This window comes from Lissotriton helveticus, chromosome 9 (genome assembly GCF_964261635.1).
Source record: "Lissotriton helveticus chromosome 9, aLisHel1.1, whole genome shotgun sequence".
Lineage (NCBI taxonomy): Eukaryota > Metazoa > Chordata > Amphibia > Caudata > Salamandridae > Lissotriton > Lissotriton helveticus.
The window spans coordinates 1,270,378,288-1,270,394,222 of record NC_136070.1 but is presented as its reverse complement, the minus strand read 5'-3'; the positions used below and the strand labels follow the sequence as shown (position 1 = coordinate 1,270,394,222).

Sequence of the window (15,935 nt, the reverse complement as noted above, 5' to 3'; positions counted from 1 at the left end):
AGGAGCTCTCTCCTGGTCCGGTGGGTGGTGCTTTGCCGGTCCAGGCAGTGAGCCTTAGAAAGGCACCACAATGGGAACCCCGAAGCACATTCCTGAGGGTAAAGCAATGCACAATGTTGTGGATTTCATTCCATGCAGGAACATGGGGGTCCATACAGACAGGGGGGCGCGCCATGTGTCTCCCTGTAGGCACCCGCGTGTACAGAGGCACCAGGGGGCCCTGTAATCTCACCTTAGTTTCCTTTCCACCACCCTCTTCATGGCGGGCTCACCACCATGAAAAGGAGGGCAGTGAGGAAACTCTTAATATGCTTGGCAGAGCAGCAACTGCACCAACAGCATATTATACCCTCTGACCACTGCTCCACTTCCAGGCAGATCAAGGATCCTGGCAATAGCAGTGGTTCTGTGATGGTCCCACTGCCATAGTCGTAATACGGCGGGTGGACCACCAGTCTGGCAGTCCAGGGACCGCCAAACTCATAATTTGGCCCTAAATCACCCTGGCAGTGTATCCAAGCAGGAATTATTCACCTGTCGTCATTGCACATAAAAGTTGGAGAAGACCCTGGCACATCAGTTCAGGACAAAACGGAATCTTAATCACTCAACCAAACCTCTTTATTATGACGTTTGTAAATCTCCCTTTATTGAAATCAATGCGGAGCATTTTGAGGTTCTAGTAAGGGCCTTTTTCCTAAAACTCAGGCCATGCTGATACTAACGCTGTCCCATAAATATCTGGTAGGATCACAAAGGTCTGGATAGATGCACACTGAAAAGAATAACTAAGGGAAATAGCAGAGAAACTTCTTCAGTATAATTGATAATGGTGGCCGCCTGCCCTTCATGATTGAATGGATAAGTAGCTTTATTTTCTGTATACCTGTACACTCCTCATTACAATATGTTGTCATGATCTCACAGTCTTCTTTTCTGGTTTCCAGGTGGACTGCTGGGCTCTGGGAGTTCTTTTGTACGCGCTGGTGTATGGGAGCATGCCTTTTGACAACAGCAACTTCCGAACACTGGCCGAGCAGGTCAGCACCGGTGAATACAGGAAGCCGCCACACCTGTCAGGTATGAACATGGTGCCTCTTGTAAGCAGCCCTGGCAGTGCACACACCATAGGAAGGGACTGGCAAAGCTCTGGTTGTCTCATTGTGAGATCTCCTGTCTCCTAGCATTTCTCTCCCACACAATCCTTCTTTCATAAAGTGCATTAATACACCCAGGCAGGTCTTTCTAAAATCCAGCACATTTCATCCCTGCTTCTGTCCACCTAAGAAAGGCTCCAGGATCCAGAAACCTCCTGGGTAATACGTAAACAGATTAGAAAATGATAGGTTGAAGTCCACCAGAGGTTTAAACCTCTTCCGTGCTCATGAAGTGCACAGCTCGTCATGAGGCACGGTGCTCATGTGCTTATGACGAGTATACTACAGGGGTAACCCAATTAACCCATAGGCCTTTGGGTATGAAACACAATGAACAAAAAGGTAAAGCCTACGGAATTTTAATATATCCAACTGATTATAAGAATAGATACCATTAATTATCCATTCTTGGGTTGGTCATTTTAAACACAACTTAATTGGGTACAATTTTAAATATAGAGTTTCTCCAACTAGATCACCAAAACAAAACAAATACAAATATTTATCATGTATATGGTTTAACTATTTCTTTTAATTAAACCATGTTTCACCTTAAATACTGGTATCTCACATTTAACACAAATATACACAGTGGGCCCGATTCACAGAACTAACTTAAGACAAAATCCTAAACTTACTACTTTTGGTATTCACAGAAGTTAGGATTTTGTCTTAAGTTTGTCTTAAGACAGACTTAAGACAGATTTAGGACAAAATCCTAACTTAAGTCTGTCTTAAGTCTGTCTTAAGTCTGTCTTAAGACAAACTTAAGACAAAATCCTAACTTCTGTGAATACCAAAAGTAGTAAGTTTAGGATTTTGTCTTAAGTTAGTTCTGTGAATCGGGCCCAATGTATTCATATATACAACAAGATTTATACATTTACACATGTGTACAATTTTCTCAGAACCAAACTAGAGGTTCTTTTGTCCAACTTATTTTACAAAAGGATGTTTATCTACAGTTAATCAACATAACATTCCTTCTTTCCGGATCCGGAGTTTTTGTGCACTAAATAAGGTGTTCACGATATATAAAATAAACGCTATTGATGCCACTCACTTCGAGATAAGATACTTGATGATGTAAATAGTGTCACAGCTTTTACGTGCATAGGAGTGTAGAATGTTATCCCTTATAATGTATATAGAATATATATTTAGTTATTTGATTTTTATAGGTTTGAATTATATTTGCCCTCATAGTCCTGATGAGGCCTGGATTGATAAGAGGCTGAAACGCGTCGACACAGTTTTTTTGAAGACACCAATACAAAAAAATCTGTGTGACTGTGATGATGAAATAAGAATTAAAAAAGAGTGCTAGATGGAGATAGGTTAACAATTGTTAACCTTGGACACTCTTTCTGTGATGGTCTTGTTTTGGTGATCCGGAAAGAAGGAATGTTATGTTGATTAACTGTGGATAAACATCCTTTTGTAAAATAAGTTGGGCAAAAGAACCTCTAGTTTGGTTCTGAGAAAATTGTATACATGTGTAAATGTATAAATCTTGTTGTATGTATGTATAAATTGTGTATATTTGTGTTAAATGTGAGATACCAGTATTTAAGGTGAAACATGGTTTAATTAAATGAAATAGTTAAACCATATACATGATAATTATTTGTATTTGTTTTGTTTTGGCGATCTAGTTGGAGAAACTCTATATTTAAAATTGTTCCCAATTAAGTTGTGTTTAAAATGACAAACCCAAGAATGGATAATTAATGGTATCTATTCTTATAATCAGTTGGATATATTACAATTCCGTAGGCTTTACCTTTTTGTTCATCGTGTGCTCATGACGAGCTGAGCTCATATTGAGCCGCACAACGCTCGCGGGGCTAATTCCCCCGTTGTGCTGAACGTTCCTAAAAACGCGCGCGGTCATGACGAGTTCAGCTCGTCATGAGCACAGCGCCACCGTACAGCGTGATGAGCTGAGCTCGTCATGAGAACGGGGCGCTGTGCGCACCCTCCCACCCCCCAGCACAGCGGAAAATTACCCCCGCTGCGAAGGGGTTAAAAGTCTAGCGAGGAAGAGTAAGATTAGGAGTAATGCAAAGTAAACAAATCATTACCCCTTACCCTGGAATATTTTCTAAGTCCTTACATTCATGTGCGAGTTCTCAAGTGGTAAAGAGGTTTATGCCCACAATTACTGAGTCAACACCTTCCATGCATCACCCATATTAATTCTATAAAGAACAATGATGCCAGAATAGCAGAGACACTTTCTGACCCATTCAGATCCTAAAGGAGAAAGTCTAAGAGGGCCCCTGGCACTCCCCTGCAAACACCCATCCTAGAAACTCTTTTCACTTTGCTCTAACACACCACATCCTTGTGGTGGACTCCCTTGTGTTGGAGGAATGCCAACTGGGAATGTGAGTACTTTGTGCTTGGGTTGATGCAAATCTCTGCTGAGTGCAACAGCAGACGTTAATCCTTGTTGAGATGTCTTAGAGTCCACAAACAAGCTGCAACACTTCATTTGATATCTGTTCTGAATAAATGTCTTATCCACTTATTTAATATTGAGATGAATCAATAAGCTCTTCAGGAGATAATGGACAAGAAAATCATAGGCAGAAGGATTTCCTAGTTTTAATGAAAACTGGTGATCATTTTAGAACTGGATTCGCCCTTGGTGGGCTTATCTGGAGACATGACCAACCGGACGTGTGATTCCAGTTAGCAGTGGTCCCTGCATCTCAAATCTGGGGTAATCCTGGGGAATGGATGTCTGCCGTCTGCCAAAACCAGCCAGCCTTGTGAAGGGAAACCAAGGAGAAACATTTCCTGGAGGTCTTTGTGGTGCTTTGTTGCCCTTACCGCCCGGGATGTGATGACTTCAATAGGGCACAGCGGGACATGCAGATAAAATGGTGCCTTCTGGCCCAGAGGTTAGAAAAACTGTCTGAAGTCCCACTGTGCATCTGCGTCTGGACCACAAGCAGAGTTGTAACCGAGCTCAGGCGGAGCTCCTGTGGAAGCAGTGACCGTGATTAGTGGCCTCCTAGGATTCCCCGAGCGGCCTGGGTGACCTGTGAGTCCACGGAGGATGGGCAGTGGCAAAAAGTGGCTCAGAGGAATGGGGCAGTGGCAGGGTTGGCTCTTTGGCAGCTAATGCAAATGAATATTTTTCATAGAAAACCCTAGGTTTTGAGACCAATGCCTTAAACTTTCAAATCAAGAGGAGCACCTGCTTGATTGACTGACCTGAAAGGGAGGAAGATCTCCTTGAAGATTAATTGAGTAGAAGCACTTATAAAGAGCACTACATGAAGCACATTTTGACGCTGTTCAGCTCATTCCTTGCTACCATCTGTTCTGATCCAGAAAAATTAAGGAAAACAATTATCCTTAAAAGGAGTTCTGAAATTATCAAAGAATGGTTCCAACCTAAGATCTACCCGATGGGTGTCCCACCACAAAGCCCCCTGACTGAAATGACTACTATCACCTAGAGGAAGAACAGTGCTGGGCACAGGAAAGCCTGACCCAAACTTCTCAACAACCTTCTGGTTTAGGGGAAATATTTTTCTAAAGAAGAGGGAGCTCATCCCTGAATTCATTGGTGAATCAAGTCTTCAACTCATACTCAGGCAATTTCCTCGTGGCCTCTGCAGATATGGTCTTATTTTCTTAGGCCCATGGCCATCCTCATTCGTGTGCAGTGTGTACCCTGCACTCTCAGTAATTAATTTCTCATAATTTCTAGATATAAAGAATTGGCATATTCTACACATGCATTAACTGCTGCCCCAACACTGTGCCTCTTAGTAGTGGAGGAATCAGGGTCCATAGTCCCAGAAGAGGCTGGTTGCAGCTGCAAATTTGCTTTGCCCTGCGCCTGCTCAGTCTTTCCATCTGTGGTATCAGGGATGGTCAATCATCTGGCTGCAAAGGGGCTTTCCACTAAGAGTCGCAAAACTCCTGGTCATGACTATCAATGAGGCATGAAATGGCTTGAGACTCCAATTGAAAACTTACAAATGCTGAGATGGAAACCTGCACAGGACACCAGACCTACATCCAGGAAATTAGAATCAGGATGTCCCTTAAAGGAGCAGGGTCACAACAAGTGGTACACCGCGATTCAAACATGGACAAGAGATTGCATAGGTCCTTGGGACTTCTCTCCCCTCCTCACGATGTTCCCATCCTGCACAAGCAGAATGTACGCTATCAAATCTGGACACCTTGCACTCCCACCAGTCTATGCTTTGAAACCACAACATTATTCACAAAGCATTGGTGCCCACCTTTGCAAGGTCGGTTCCCGGGTGGGAGTACGACCATTTGCCTCCAAATTTCTCAAGGCATTGCAATGTGCATGTTGTGATTCAGAAGAGTAACTACAGATACAATTATCTTTCTGTGGATGACAGAAGAAAGGTGTGGTGCTGGCCACCTTACTAACCTGTGGCTGCAGAGCAAGCTCCACCTATAATAACCCCAAGACTCCTCACCCTGCAGGAGGGATTTATTTATTCATTGAAAGGTGTTTTATGAAGTAGGAGATGCCACAGAGCCAGTTGAGAGTGCTGAGGAGAAGGAGGTCTTGGGGGAGACTCGAGAAGGAAAGGCGGGCAAGGAGAAGTTCAAGGATCCTCAACCAAAGGAAGGCGGAGACTTAACCGGGGACGGCATCGATGTGGAGTCAAGGCACCCGACTGGTGCAGAACCAGAAGGGATGGAAGAAGGAGAAAGGTCCTCCTTCAAGGAGGACTCCAGAAGCCAAGAGGGAGCAAGGGAGGAGAAAATCAGAGCAAGAGAGACATGAGGCACTGACTGAGATCTAAGAAGGTCTTAAAGTACATTCTCAGGGAAGGCTTGGTGGAAAGGGAGATTTATGGAGTCATCAGTTAACTTTCAGGACCCAGTAAAACCTATTCAGTTTTATTGCTATCCAACTGAAGGATTTGATCACCTCCAAACCTGCTTGTCCCTTCTGCAGAAGTTGTGGATCCCTCTTATTCTGACAAAATCCATAAGTCATCATCAATATAGTTTTGTAATTTTAGCCCCAGCTCTTAATGTTAGAAACAAGTGGGAGAATGTTTAAAACAAGGAAGCAAAGGGCGAGAACCCTCCATAATCCTCCTGCTTTGTTTTACCCATATTTTGGGGAACAATGGAAACCAGATCACTTCACCTCTCTTGAGCCCCGTCACAAAAGCCAGTCTATGTAGCAAAAGAGAATGGTCAACCCATGGAAATGGTGTGAGAAGGAAAAGGAAATGGGTGCTCATACAGCTCCCCGATCAGAAAAATTGAAAGGCTAATTTACGGTATTTTGTGCAGCTGGGATGTCACTTTTTCCCATGTTAAAAGTGACGCACCGGAGGTGGTAGGGGCTTGTCAGACTACCTTGTGCCCAGGCTCATAGTGGGCCGGGGTTCGCTGGCCCAAAATGGTAAGTTGAATTTTGAGTAGGTTTATCAACCAGCATTTCCCTAGAGCGCATGACTTGAAAGCTGCACGACTCAAGAAAGCAGGAAAGGTATGAGGGGCACCCTGTGACTTTATTCTGCCAGATATTTCCACTGCCTCATATTTCTAAGAGGGCATCTTGGGATTTTTTGGGAGGACCCTACCATCCCGACACCCCACATCATGCGATGCACCTAGTGCCTGATCTGAAGGGTGTCCGGGGAGTCCGTCCTATGTAACCTGTGATTGAGTCTAAAGTCATTCCTCTTCTGTCACTTTGCACTTGCCCCTCAAGGAAGGGGAATATACCTCCTCAAAATGGTAATAATGGGTGCCAGAAGACGCTTGTGTGAAGAATGTTATTGTGGTATCTGTGGTTCATGCAGGTCACCCAGCAAACTAGCCCCACAAAGCCTTTCGATTCCATCATACCTCAGTTCAGTCACCTGCTGCTTCCATGCTGGTGACCAGTCAAAGTGCAGCATGCACCATGATAAATCCATGTACCAAGGTCTACAAGAGGTCATACCTCAGTGTACTCACCTCCTGCTTCCCTGCAGGGACCAGACCAAGAGTAGCATGGGTCATGATAAATCCATGTACCAAGGTCTACAAGAGGTCATACCTCAGTGTACTCACCTCCTGCTTCCCTGCAGGGACCAGACCAAGAGTAGCATGGGTCATGATAAATCCATGGATCAAGGTCTAGCACAGGTCACGCCTCAGAGCAGTCGCCTCCTGTCTCTCTGCCTGTGACTAGTCCAAGCGTAGCATGCACCATGATAGATCCATGTGCCAAGGTCTACAAGAGGTCATACCTCAGTGTACTCACCTCCTGCTTCCCTGCAGGGACCAGACCAAGAGTAGCATGGGTCATGATAAATCCATGTACCAAGGTCTACAAGAGGTCATACCTCAGTGTAGACACCTCCTGCTTCCCTGCAGGGACCAGACCAAGAGTAGCATGGGTCATGATAAATCCATGGATCAATGTCTAGCACAGGTCACACCTCAGAGCAGTCACCTCCTGCCTCTCTGCCTGTAACTAGGCCAAGCATAGCATGCACCATGATAGATCCATGTGCCAAGGTCTACAAGAGGTCATACCTCAGTGTACTCACCTCCTGCTTCCCTGCAGGGACCAGACCAAGAGTAGCATGGGTCATGATAAATCCATGTACCAAGGTCTGGCACATGTCATACCTCAGTGTAGACACCTCCTGCTTCCCTGCAGGTGACCAGACCAAGAGTAGCATGGGTCATGATAAATCCATGGATCAATGTCTAGCACAGGCCACACCTCAGAGCAGTCACCTCCTGCCTCCCTGCCTGTAACTAGTCCAAGCATAGCATGCACCAGGATAGATCCATGTGCCGGTCTACAAGAGGTCATACCTCAGTGTAGACACCTCCTGCTTCTCTGCAGGTGACCAGACAAAGAGTAGCATGGGTCATGATAAATCCATGGATCAATGTCTAGCACAGGCCACACCTCAGAGCAGTCACCTCCTGCCTCCCTGCCTGTAACTAGTCCAAGCATAGCATGCACCAGGATAGATCCATGTGCCAAGGTCTACAAGAGGTCATACCTCAGTGTACTCACCTCCTGCTTCCCTGCAGGGGGCCGGTCCAAGCGTGGTGGGCACCAGGATAGATCCATGTACCAAGGTCTACAAGAGGTCATACCTCAGTGTACTCACCTCCTGCTTCCCTGTAGGGGGCCGGTCCAAGTGTGGTGGGCACCATGATAAATCCATGTACCAAGGTCTGGCAAATGTCATACCTCAGTGTACTCACCTCCTGCTTCCCTGCAGGGACCAGACCAAGAGTAGCATGGGTCATGATAAATCCATGGATCAATGTCTAGCACAGGTCACACCTCAGAGCAGTCACCTCCTGCCTCCCTGCTGTGACTAGTCCAAGCATAGCATGCACCAGGATAGATCCATGTGCCAAGGTCTGCAAGAGGTCATACCTCAGTGTAGTCACCTGCTGCTTCCCTGCAGGTGACCGCTGCAAGAGTAGCATGGTTCATGATAAATTCATGTACCAAGGTCTGTTTCCAAGTCTAGAAGAGGTCACTGTTCTCTGGCATGCTGATAAAGTACACCATCACCCAGCATCCACCAGTGGTGTGCCAATCACTAACAAATACGATGGACCAGTCCAGGTACCTTAGCATACAAACAGACCTGCCCTTCAAGACAGACAACAGGGGATGCCAGTCTCAGGTTAGAGGGTTAGTGGTTTAGAGATGGACAAAAAGCAGTGTGTGGTTTGGGGCAATTTGTGATAGGGCTCTTGGAATAGGTGTAGAAATGGATGAATTTCATTTAGTGATTCAAGGGTAAAGTTCAACCAATGGGAAGGGCTTGGTACACTGTCGATGAATGATAAGTGACCGAGGGGCTCCAAGCTGATTAATAGTTCTCAGCCAAATCCGTAGTAAACAGTCACGGTAACAATGAGTACATTGTAAAGGGAGCTCAAGGCTGCACAGTGACTTGTGATTGAAATTTACCCTTGAATCACTCTCCCCAAAGCTTTGGGGTTAAGAATCAACGACACTGTAGAAATCGCAAGATTATCGGCTGTCCTTTTATTTGTCCTGTAGAAGACCCATGTTGACATCTTCAATCAATGCAGTTTGTCAGGGTCGAAACGTCGACAGCTCCTTTGTCCATACATTAGGTCCCCTAAAGGATTAATTCGTGTAAATCACTTACTAAGCTAGGGTGACCTGCTTTATTAAAATTGGACTTTGTTTCTTAGTATCTCCCTGCGAAATTATTTGTACAGTAATTGTTCAACTTCTTATATAATACACAAATTTTGTCACTTTATCACTTCACTCACTTTGTCACTATAGCCACGTTCACAATCGCTGTTTTTTTAATTGCGTTATCTGACAGCCTTTATGTCTTGATAATTCTTGTCTTAGTTTCAAATTTGCAAATATGAAGTAAAACACCTTTTCTAATTAGATTAATTCCTTCCTTTTTAGGTCTCGGCTAGCCGCGCGAAGCGCGTCTCCGCCGAGCCCCTATTGTTGCCATGTGAGCTTCCCAGGAGACAATCCTGGCCGCGCGCATCGCCTTGGAGGCGATTCCAAACTGCCACGCGCACGTGAACGAGCGCTGCGGCCAGGCGCTGTCTCCTAGGAAGCTCAAAACACCACACACACGCATGCACATACACACACAGACACACACGCCGTCGCACACATCATACACACACACACGAGTGCACCGAGCCCCCCCCCCAACTTACCAGTTCAATGTAGAGGGACTCCGCTCTCCTTCTGGCGTCCCGAGACGCTTTCACTCCGCCTGCCTTCTTTTCCGGTGCAGATGCAGCCCCGCCCCCGTCACAGGCGACTTTGCCTGACTTCCGGACACATCGCGGAAGGAGTTTGTATAGCTGTGTTTAAACACATTTTATTTTAACTCCTACTTTCCTCTACTAAAACATTTGTGTGCAACTTCTGCATTTCTTTTCTCTCTTGTTTTTTAATGTTGCCATATATAGGTTTATATTTGTGATGCGTGCTATCCGCTATGCCCCCTAAATCATACCATTTTGAGTCGGATCATATGATTAAATGTCAATCGAATTCGAACATGAATAAAGAATTGTTTACTTTACAAAAAAAAAAAAACAAGCAGACGCCAGAGAATTCTCTTCCGGGTGACGCCCTCGGTCCCGTGTAATGACGTCAATGGGCGGAGCAGGGTTTGAAGTTGTTGTGGTCACGAGGCGATGGTGCTCTTCGGCAGAACCTGCTGACTATAGGCTGGGATCCCGAGATGGCGGGCGACCTGGTGCAGGACGAATTCACCACTCCAGAGTCAAGGGCTGAGTCGCTGGAGTGCCAAAGACCCAGAGTTCAGCAACTATTAGAGGTCTCACTCACGGTGCTAGGGGATTTGCATCCGCTCCCTTTCTATGGAACTGGCTATGGGGACCCCTCGTTTGGGTACTGCTGAGAGGCGCCAGCGAAGCAGTGTGGAGGGCTAAGATGAGAACTGAGTAGAGGGGTCACTGGGGCAGAGTGGGGTGAGGAGCAGTGGAGAAGGGTGGAGTTGGAGTGACGCGAGTGAAGGGTACAACCATGTATGAAATGTAGGGAGGTTAGGAAGGGGTGTTGGAGAAGGTATCTTGTGGAACACCTGACACCGTTAGGGCTCCGATGTGGCACACCAGAAGCAAGATTGACTTCCACTATCTTAACAGCCAGAGTGGACACTGTTAACTCTCATTGGACTCAATCGGGGTGTACTTCTGATAACTGTATGGAGTGAGATATGCTCCTGCTGATCACTGAAAGCTGTAGAAGTACGCTTCAGTTCATGTGGCAGTGTGTGATACTGAATGTCACTGGTGCTCTCTCTGACTGGAAGTTGTGGGGAGTAGTGCCTCGTCTCACTAGATGCTGTGGGGTTGCACAGTGCTTCACTGGAAGACGTGGGATTGTGCCTCGCTTCAACGTAGGTTGTTGGGTTAGGTAATTGCTTCACTGGATACTGTGAGATTGTTCCTCACTTCACTGGTTGCTGTGTCATTGTGTCTTGCTTCATCGGACGCTGTTCAACTATCACTGTTGGGTTACCCCACGCCTCACTTACCATTCTTGGACTGTGCCACGCTTCACAATACGGTGTAGGGCTAGGCAGGTGTTTACTTGATGATGTAGGGTTGTGCCATGCTTTCCAAGACACTGTGAGCTTGCGCTATGCTGCGGTATTGCTCTGTGCATTCTCGGATGTTGCGGGGTTGCTCTGCGCGTTCCCAGATGCCGCCGGGTTGTACTGCGTGTTCCCAGATGCTGTGGGGTTGCTCTGTGCATTCCTGGACGCTGCGGGGTTGCTCTCTTGTTCTCCGGTGCTGCAGGTTGCCCTGCGTGTTCCCGAGTGCTGCAGGGTTGCTCTGCGTATTCCCAGGCGTTGTGAGGTTGCTCTGCACTTTCCCAGGCACTGTGGGTTTTCTCTGCGCTTCTCCAGCCGTTGTGCTTTCCCGGATGCTGTGAGGTTGCTCTGTGCTTTCCCGGGCGTTGTGTGGTTGCTCTGCGGTTTCTTGAATGAAGTAGAGTTCCTATGCACGTTCCTGGATGCTGTGGGATTGCCCTGCACTTTACCAGAAGCTGTGAAGTTGCGCCATTACAGCACGATGTGGGGTACAAAAGGGTACCATACACAGGTACAAGGGTAATACTACAGTAAATGATAAACACTCAAACTGCCAGAACACACTGGGAAGGCACTTCCCATGCACCAGCTTCACTTCAGCCTACCCCCTGGCTACCTGGCTACCTTGGATGACCCAGAAAGCTGTGTTTTGTGCTCCCCTGCCAGGACATTTTCCCGAGGCCTTGAGGGCTGATTAATGTACTAATTGCAGGGGCCTTACCTCTGTTCATGTGCTCCTGAGCTCCTTGCTATTTTTTTTAGTTGCTCAGCATGTAGGCCACAGCTTTCCAAACTTTTCATGTTGGTGACACACCTTTTCGTGAAAAAAAATTCAGGGACACGGTAACGCGAGTGAGCGCAGTGAGCTAGTCCAAACCACCCACAACCCCACACACAACCCACACACACAACCTCTCACACACACAAACCCCCCCCCCCACACACACAACCCTCCCCCCCACAACCCCACACACCCCCACAACCCCACAACCCCACACCCCCCACACACCCCCCACACACCCCCACACACATCCCCACACACATCCCCACACACACACCCACACACACACCCACACACACAACCACACACACAACCACACACATCCACCCCCAGATAATGTACGTATGTTTGTATGGATCTGAAGAAAACCCACATGGTTGGTAACAGAGCATGACCAGGAGATTTGCACATTTGTGATATTACATTTTATATATTTACAATCGCGTTACATTCCACACATATTTACAATTTTATGCACAGTGAGGTCAACTAATTTGCCCAGAATCATGATTTTATTTTTTAAATTAAAATTGGCACAACTGCCGCCGCACTTTATCTTCGGCAGCTGCGTGCCTTTGGTGCCTGTTGACATTCTTACCGAAAACAGACTCCCTTAGAGCCAGCCTTTTACTGGTAAGCATGGCACCTAATTTACAAAAGATATTTACAAAATTTTAAGCTATTGCCATTATAAATTACAATAACTTTTATTTAAGTACTAATTATTTAATAAAATTAAAAGCCATTGTTATTTGTAATATCAATACATCCAAGTCACGTAAATACAACACAAATTGCAATAGAAATGCTATAGGTGTCCCATTTGCAAAAGTTAAAAACTATTGGCATTGTCATACACAATGCCAATAACTCAAACTTTAATGCTGCGAGACCTATTGCATTGTAAATGCTTGTTTCTATTGTGTTCAAGTGCATGTTGAATTTCAATTACGTTAATTGTTTTGTGTACTTAAAAACCACAAAGAAATTGCTTTGACCCCACAGAACCGATTGTCATATGTCTCAAGTTTGTGCATCTGCAATATGACGCATGCACACAGGCAAAGGCGTTTCTTTATATGCATGGAACTAATGTCCATTTCAAAGTAAGGAATGTCCATGAAACATTCGCTAGGTGCTGTTTTTACACCTGCACAGAGTGTGCTACAAAAGCACCCAGTAGAGGTGTTTGGTACAATATCCTTAAAAACACAATGTCCAACATTTTGCAAAAAATGGGTGCAGCTTTGCCACTAATCTCCCTAGCAACTTTGTTAAAATGGTGCCAGAGTCACACATAATCCTCTGTTCCCATGGGAAAGTAAATCCCCAGAAAGGCCCACCAGGAGTCCGTCCCCCTGGGTGGGACAGCTATGTCTAGACGTGGGACCTGTGCACACTGTCACTGGAACCAAGCTGTACCTGGCTGATAAGCCCATAGCTAGAGTGAACCCGGTCCTTGTGTCCCAGTTCAGGGAGGACCTGGCTTGGTAGTTCGGACTTGACTGTTCCGACTGGTGCATGGTCAAGACTGATTTGTATTTAGCTGAGTCCAAACTGAGGTAGCGTGGTGTGCAAAAATGGATTGGGATGCTGTCCAAGTAACTACCAGTGGCCGAGATTCATTCAAGCATTTCATCCATCACTTGTTTGTATACTTTAACAGCATATCAGGATTACATTCTGTTCAAAATTATCCCCAGCTGCCGTTTTTTCCCCACAACACAAATTTCCCCAGGTAATGCCGGGCAAAATGGGTGCGGTGAAAAGCCACAGTAGTCTCTGCTTTGTAATTGGGCGGATGGAAAGAGGTCTGTTATTACCTGTTATTCCAGGGTTAGAGGCGCAAGAACTCAAAACAGGGGTTATATTTATGAGAGCCTTGCGCCACTTTTGTACCACGTAAAGTGGTGGGTGAGTGACACAAGGCTCTAAGTCAGATTTAAGAAGCCACGCAAAGCCACCCTGCGTGGCTTGGAGTGGCCTCATACGTCTTCAGCAAGGCAATGCAGCCCAAATCGCTGCGTCGCCTTACTCTGCGCTTGGGAGGCGTGCCATGGGCATGTGGTGGGTGTTCCCATGCAGCACCCATAGACTTTGACGCTGCCCCAGCTTCACAAGAGCATGTCAACCTGGCGAAGCGCCAATTCTTTACGTCTCCCGAGGTGAGGCGTAACGAGGAGAAATATCTGTATTTCTCCTAATTTTGTCTTCTTTCCATGTGTGCTGCATTTTGCAACACACATAGAAAGAGGAAAAGTGCCTCACTGGATTGTTTCTGTGCAGGAAGGTGCACCTTCCTGGATAAAAACATTCCTACCTGCAATGGTGGCACCCTTGCATCATGGTGCAAGGGTGCCTGCGTTGGCGCTAGGCTACCGAAACAGTTGGAGAAAGGACAGATATTGCATAAATACGGTGCATTCCTGCCCTTTCAATTTGGCGAAGGGAAGCTCAGCAAAGTGACCTGCCCTGCGCCAAAATCCCATAAACGAGGGCCGGTGAGAGCATATTAGCCTGTAGTAGCGATATTTACTGGGCCAGCTCTTATCTTTCCAAAAATGCATCATTTAGCATGAGAGCACGATATTGCACTTTGAGGCACATTGAGGCGATCCATATTTATGAAATATTTAAATAAGTAAATATTTAAAAGGGAAACCTTCAAGCTTAACTGTGTATTGTTTGTCCATAATCTGATTTCCGAGCTTTTTCTGATGGTTATTATTTCAGTCATTTTTGGAATGGAAATGCTCCTACCAGGAGAACTCTTGCAGCCAGATTCATCAAGCATAAAACGGCTCGCAAAGGACCGGATTCTGAGAATCTGGCCCTTTGCAAGCGCAATTTTTGCATTTGAGATTCATCATCCCAAATGCAAAAATCGCAAATTGCGAAATCGCTAAATTGCGAGGAATTGCATTTAAGGAATCTCTATTTGAGATTCCTTAAATGCAATTCATGAACCAATTTAGAATTGCGAAATCGCTATTTTTGGCCGCTATTTACCGCAAAGTCTGACTTCGTGGTAAATAACGAAAACTTAGAAAAATGCACGATAGTGCATTTTTCTAAGTTGTATGGTTCACACACACATGTCCTTTGGACATGTGTGTGTGCAACATCAGTCTACATTTACATTTCAGGGGTGCTACAGGGTGTCCTTTGGACACCCCTGGCACCCTTGAAATCGCATCCTTATTTGCCTTTAGGCCCGTAGGAATGAATGGGGAGTCATTCCTTATTTGGGATTAGCAATTTGCTAATCGCAAATAAGGAAGCTGTAGAAATCGCAAATAATATTGTGATTTCTACATGAATCCCGTTTTGCGAGTCTTTAATAGCGATTCCTTAATAATCGCTATTAAGGACTCGCAAAACAGGAAAATGATGAATCTGGGGGTTAGAGTTGTAAATTTGATTTGCAGAGTGCCTGCTCACCTATTGTCATGTAGCTTTATTTAGCAACGTGTGCTACATTATAATTAACACTTTACACAGGAATGACAACAAACAATAAACGTACACCGGGCATTAACTGTGCTACAATGCCTGTCGGGGAAGGGGGCAGATTTTAATTACTTTTCCATTTTGCAAGAGAAATAACCATTCACTGGCATGGGTAGTAAAAGCTGAAACGTTTTTCATCCACATAATTCATGTTTTGTTTGCACATTCTTTTAATTGTACGAATAAAATCAACAACTGGAGGTTTTGCAGGAAAAAAGTTTCAGCAAATACTCACTTTATGTTGGAGAACTTTCACAAAAAAGTTTGCACGCTTTTATGAACTGCATGCAAAATATAAACTTCACCCACCTCTACTAATGGGGAAACTCGTTCTCCAAGGGACTGTCTTTGCCTCAATTT

The 15,935-nt window shown here is 45.5% G+C and overlaps 1 protein-coding gene across 2 annotated transcripts in view; it reads left to right on the top strand.

The window, feature by feature from the left end:
- Positions 1-15,935, top strand: part of LOC144782458 (NUAK family SNF1-like kinase 1) — a 345,063-nt gene that overhangs the window by 327,258 nt on the left and 1,870 nt on the right. For both annotated transcript variants that reach the window (XM_078661834.1, XM_078661835.1), the window contains exon 6: positions 948-1,080. In XM_078661834.1, coding sequence (XP_078517960.1) covers positions 948-1,080 — 133 coding nt within the window. The remainder of the gene's footprint in view (positions 1-947; positions 1,081-15,935) is intronic.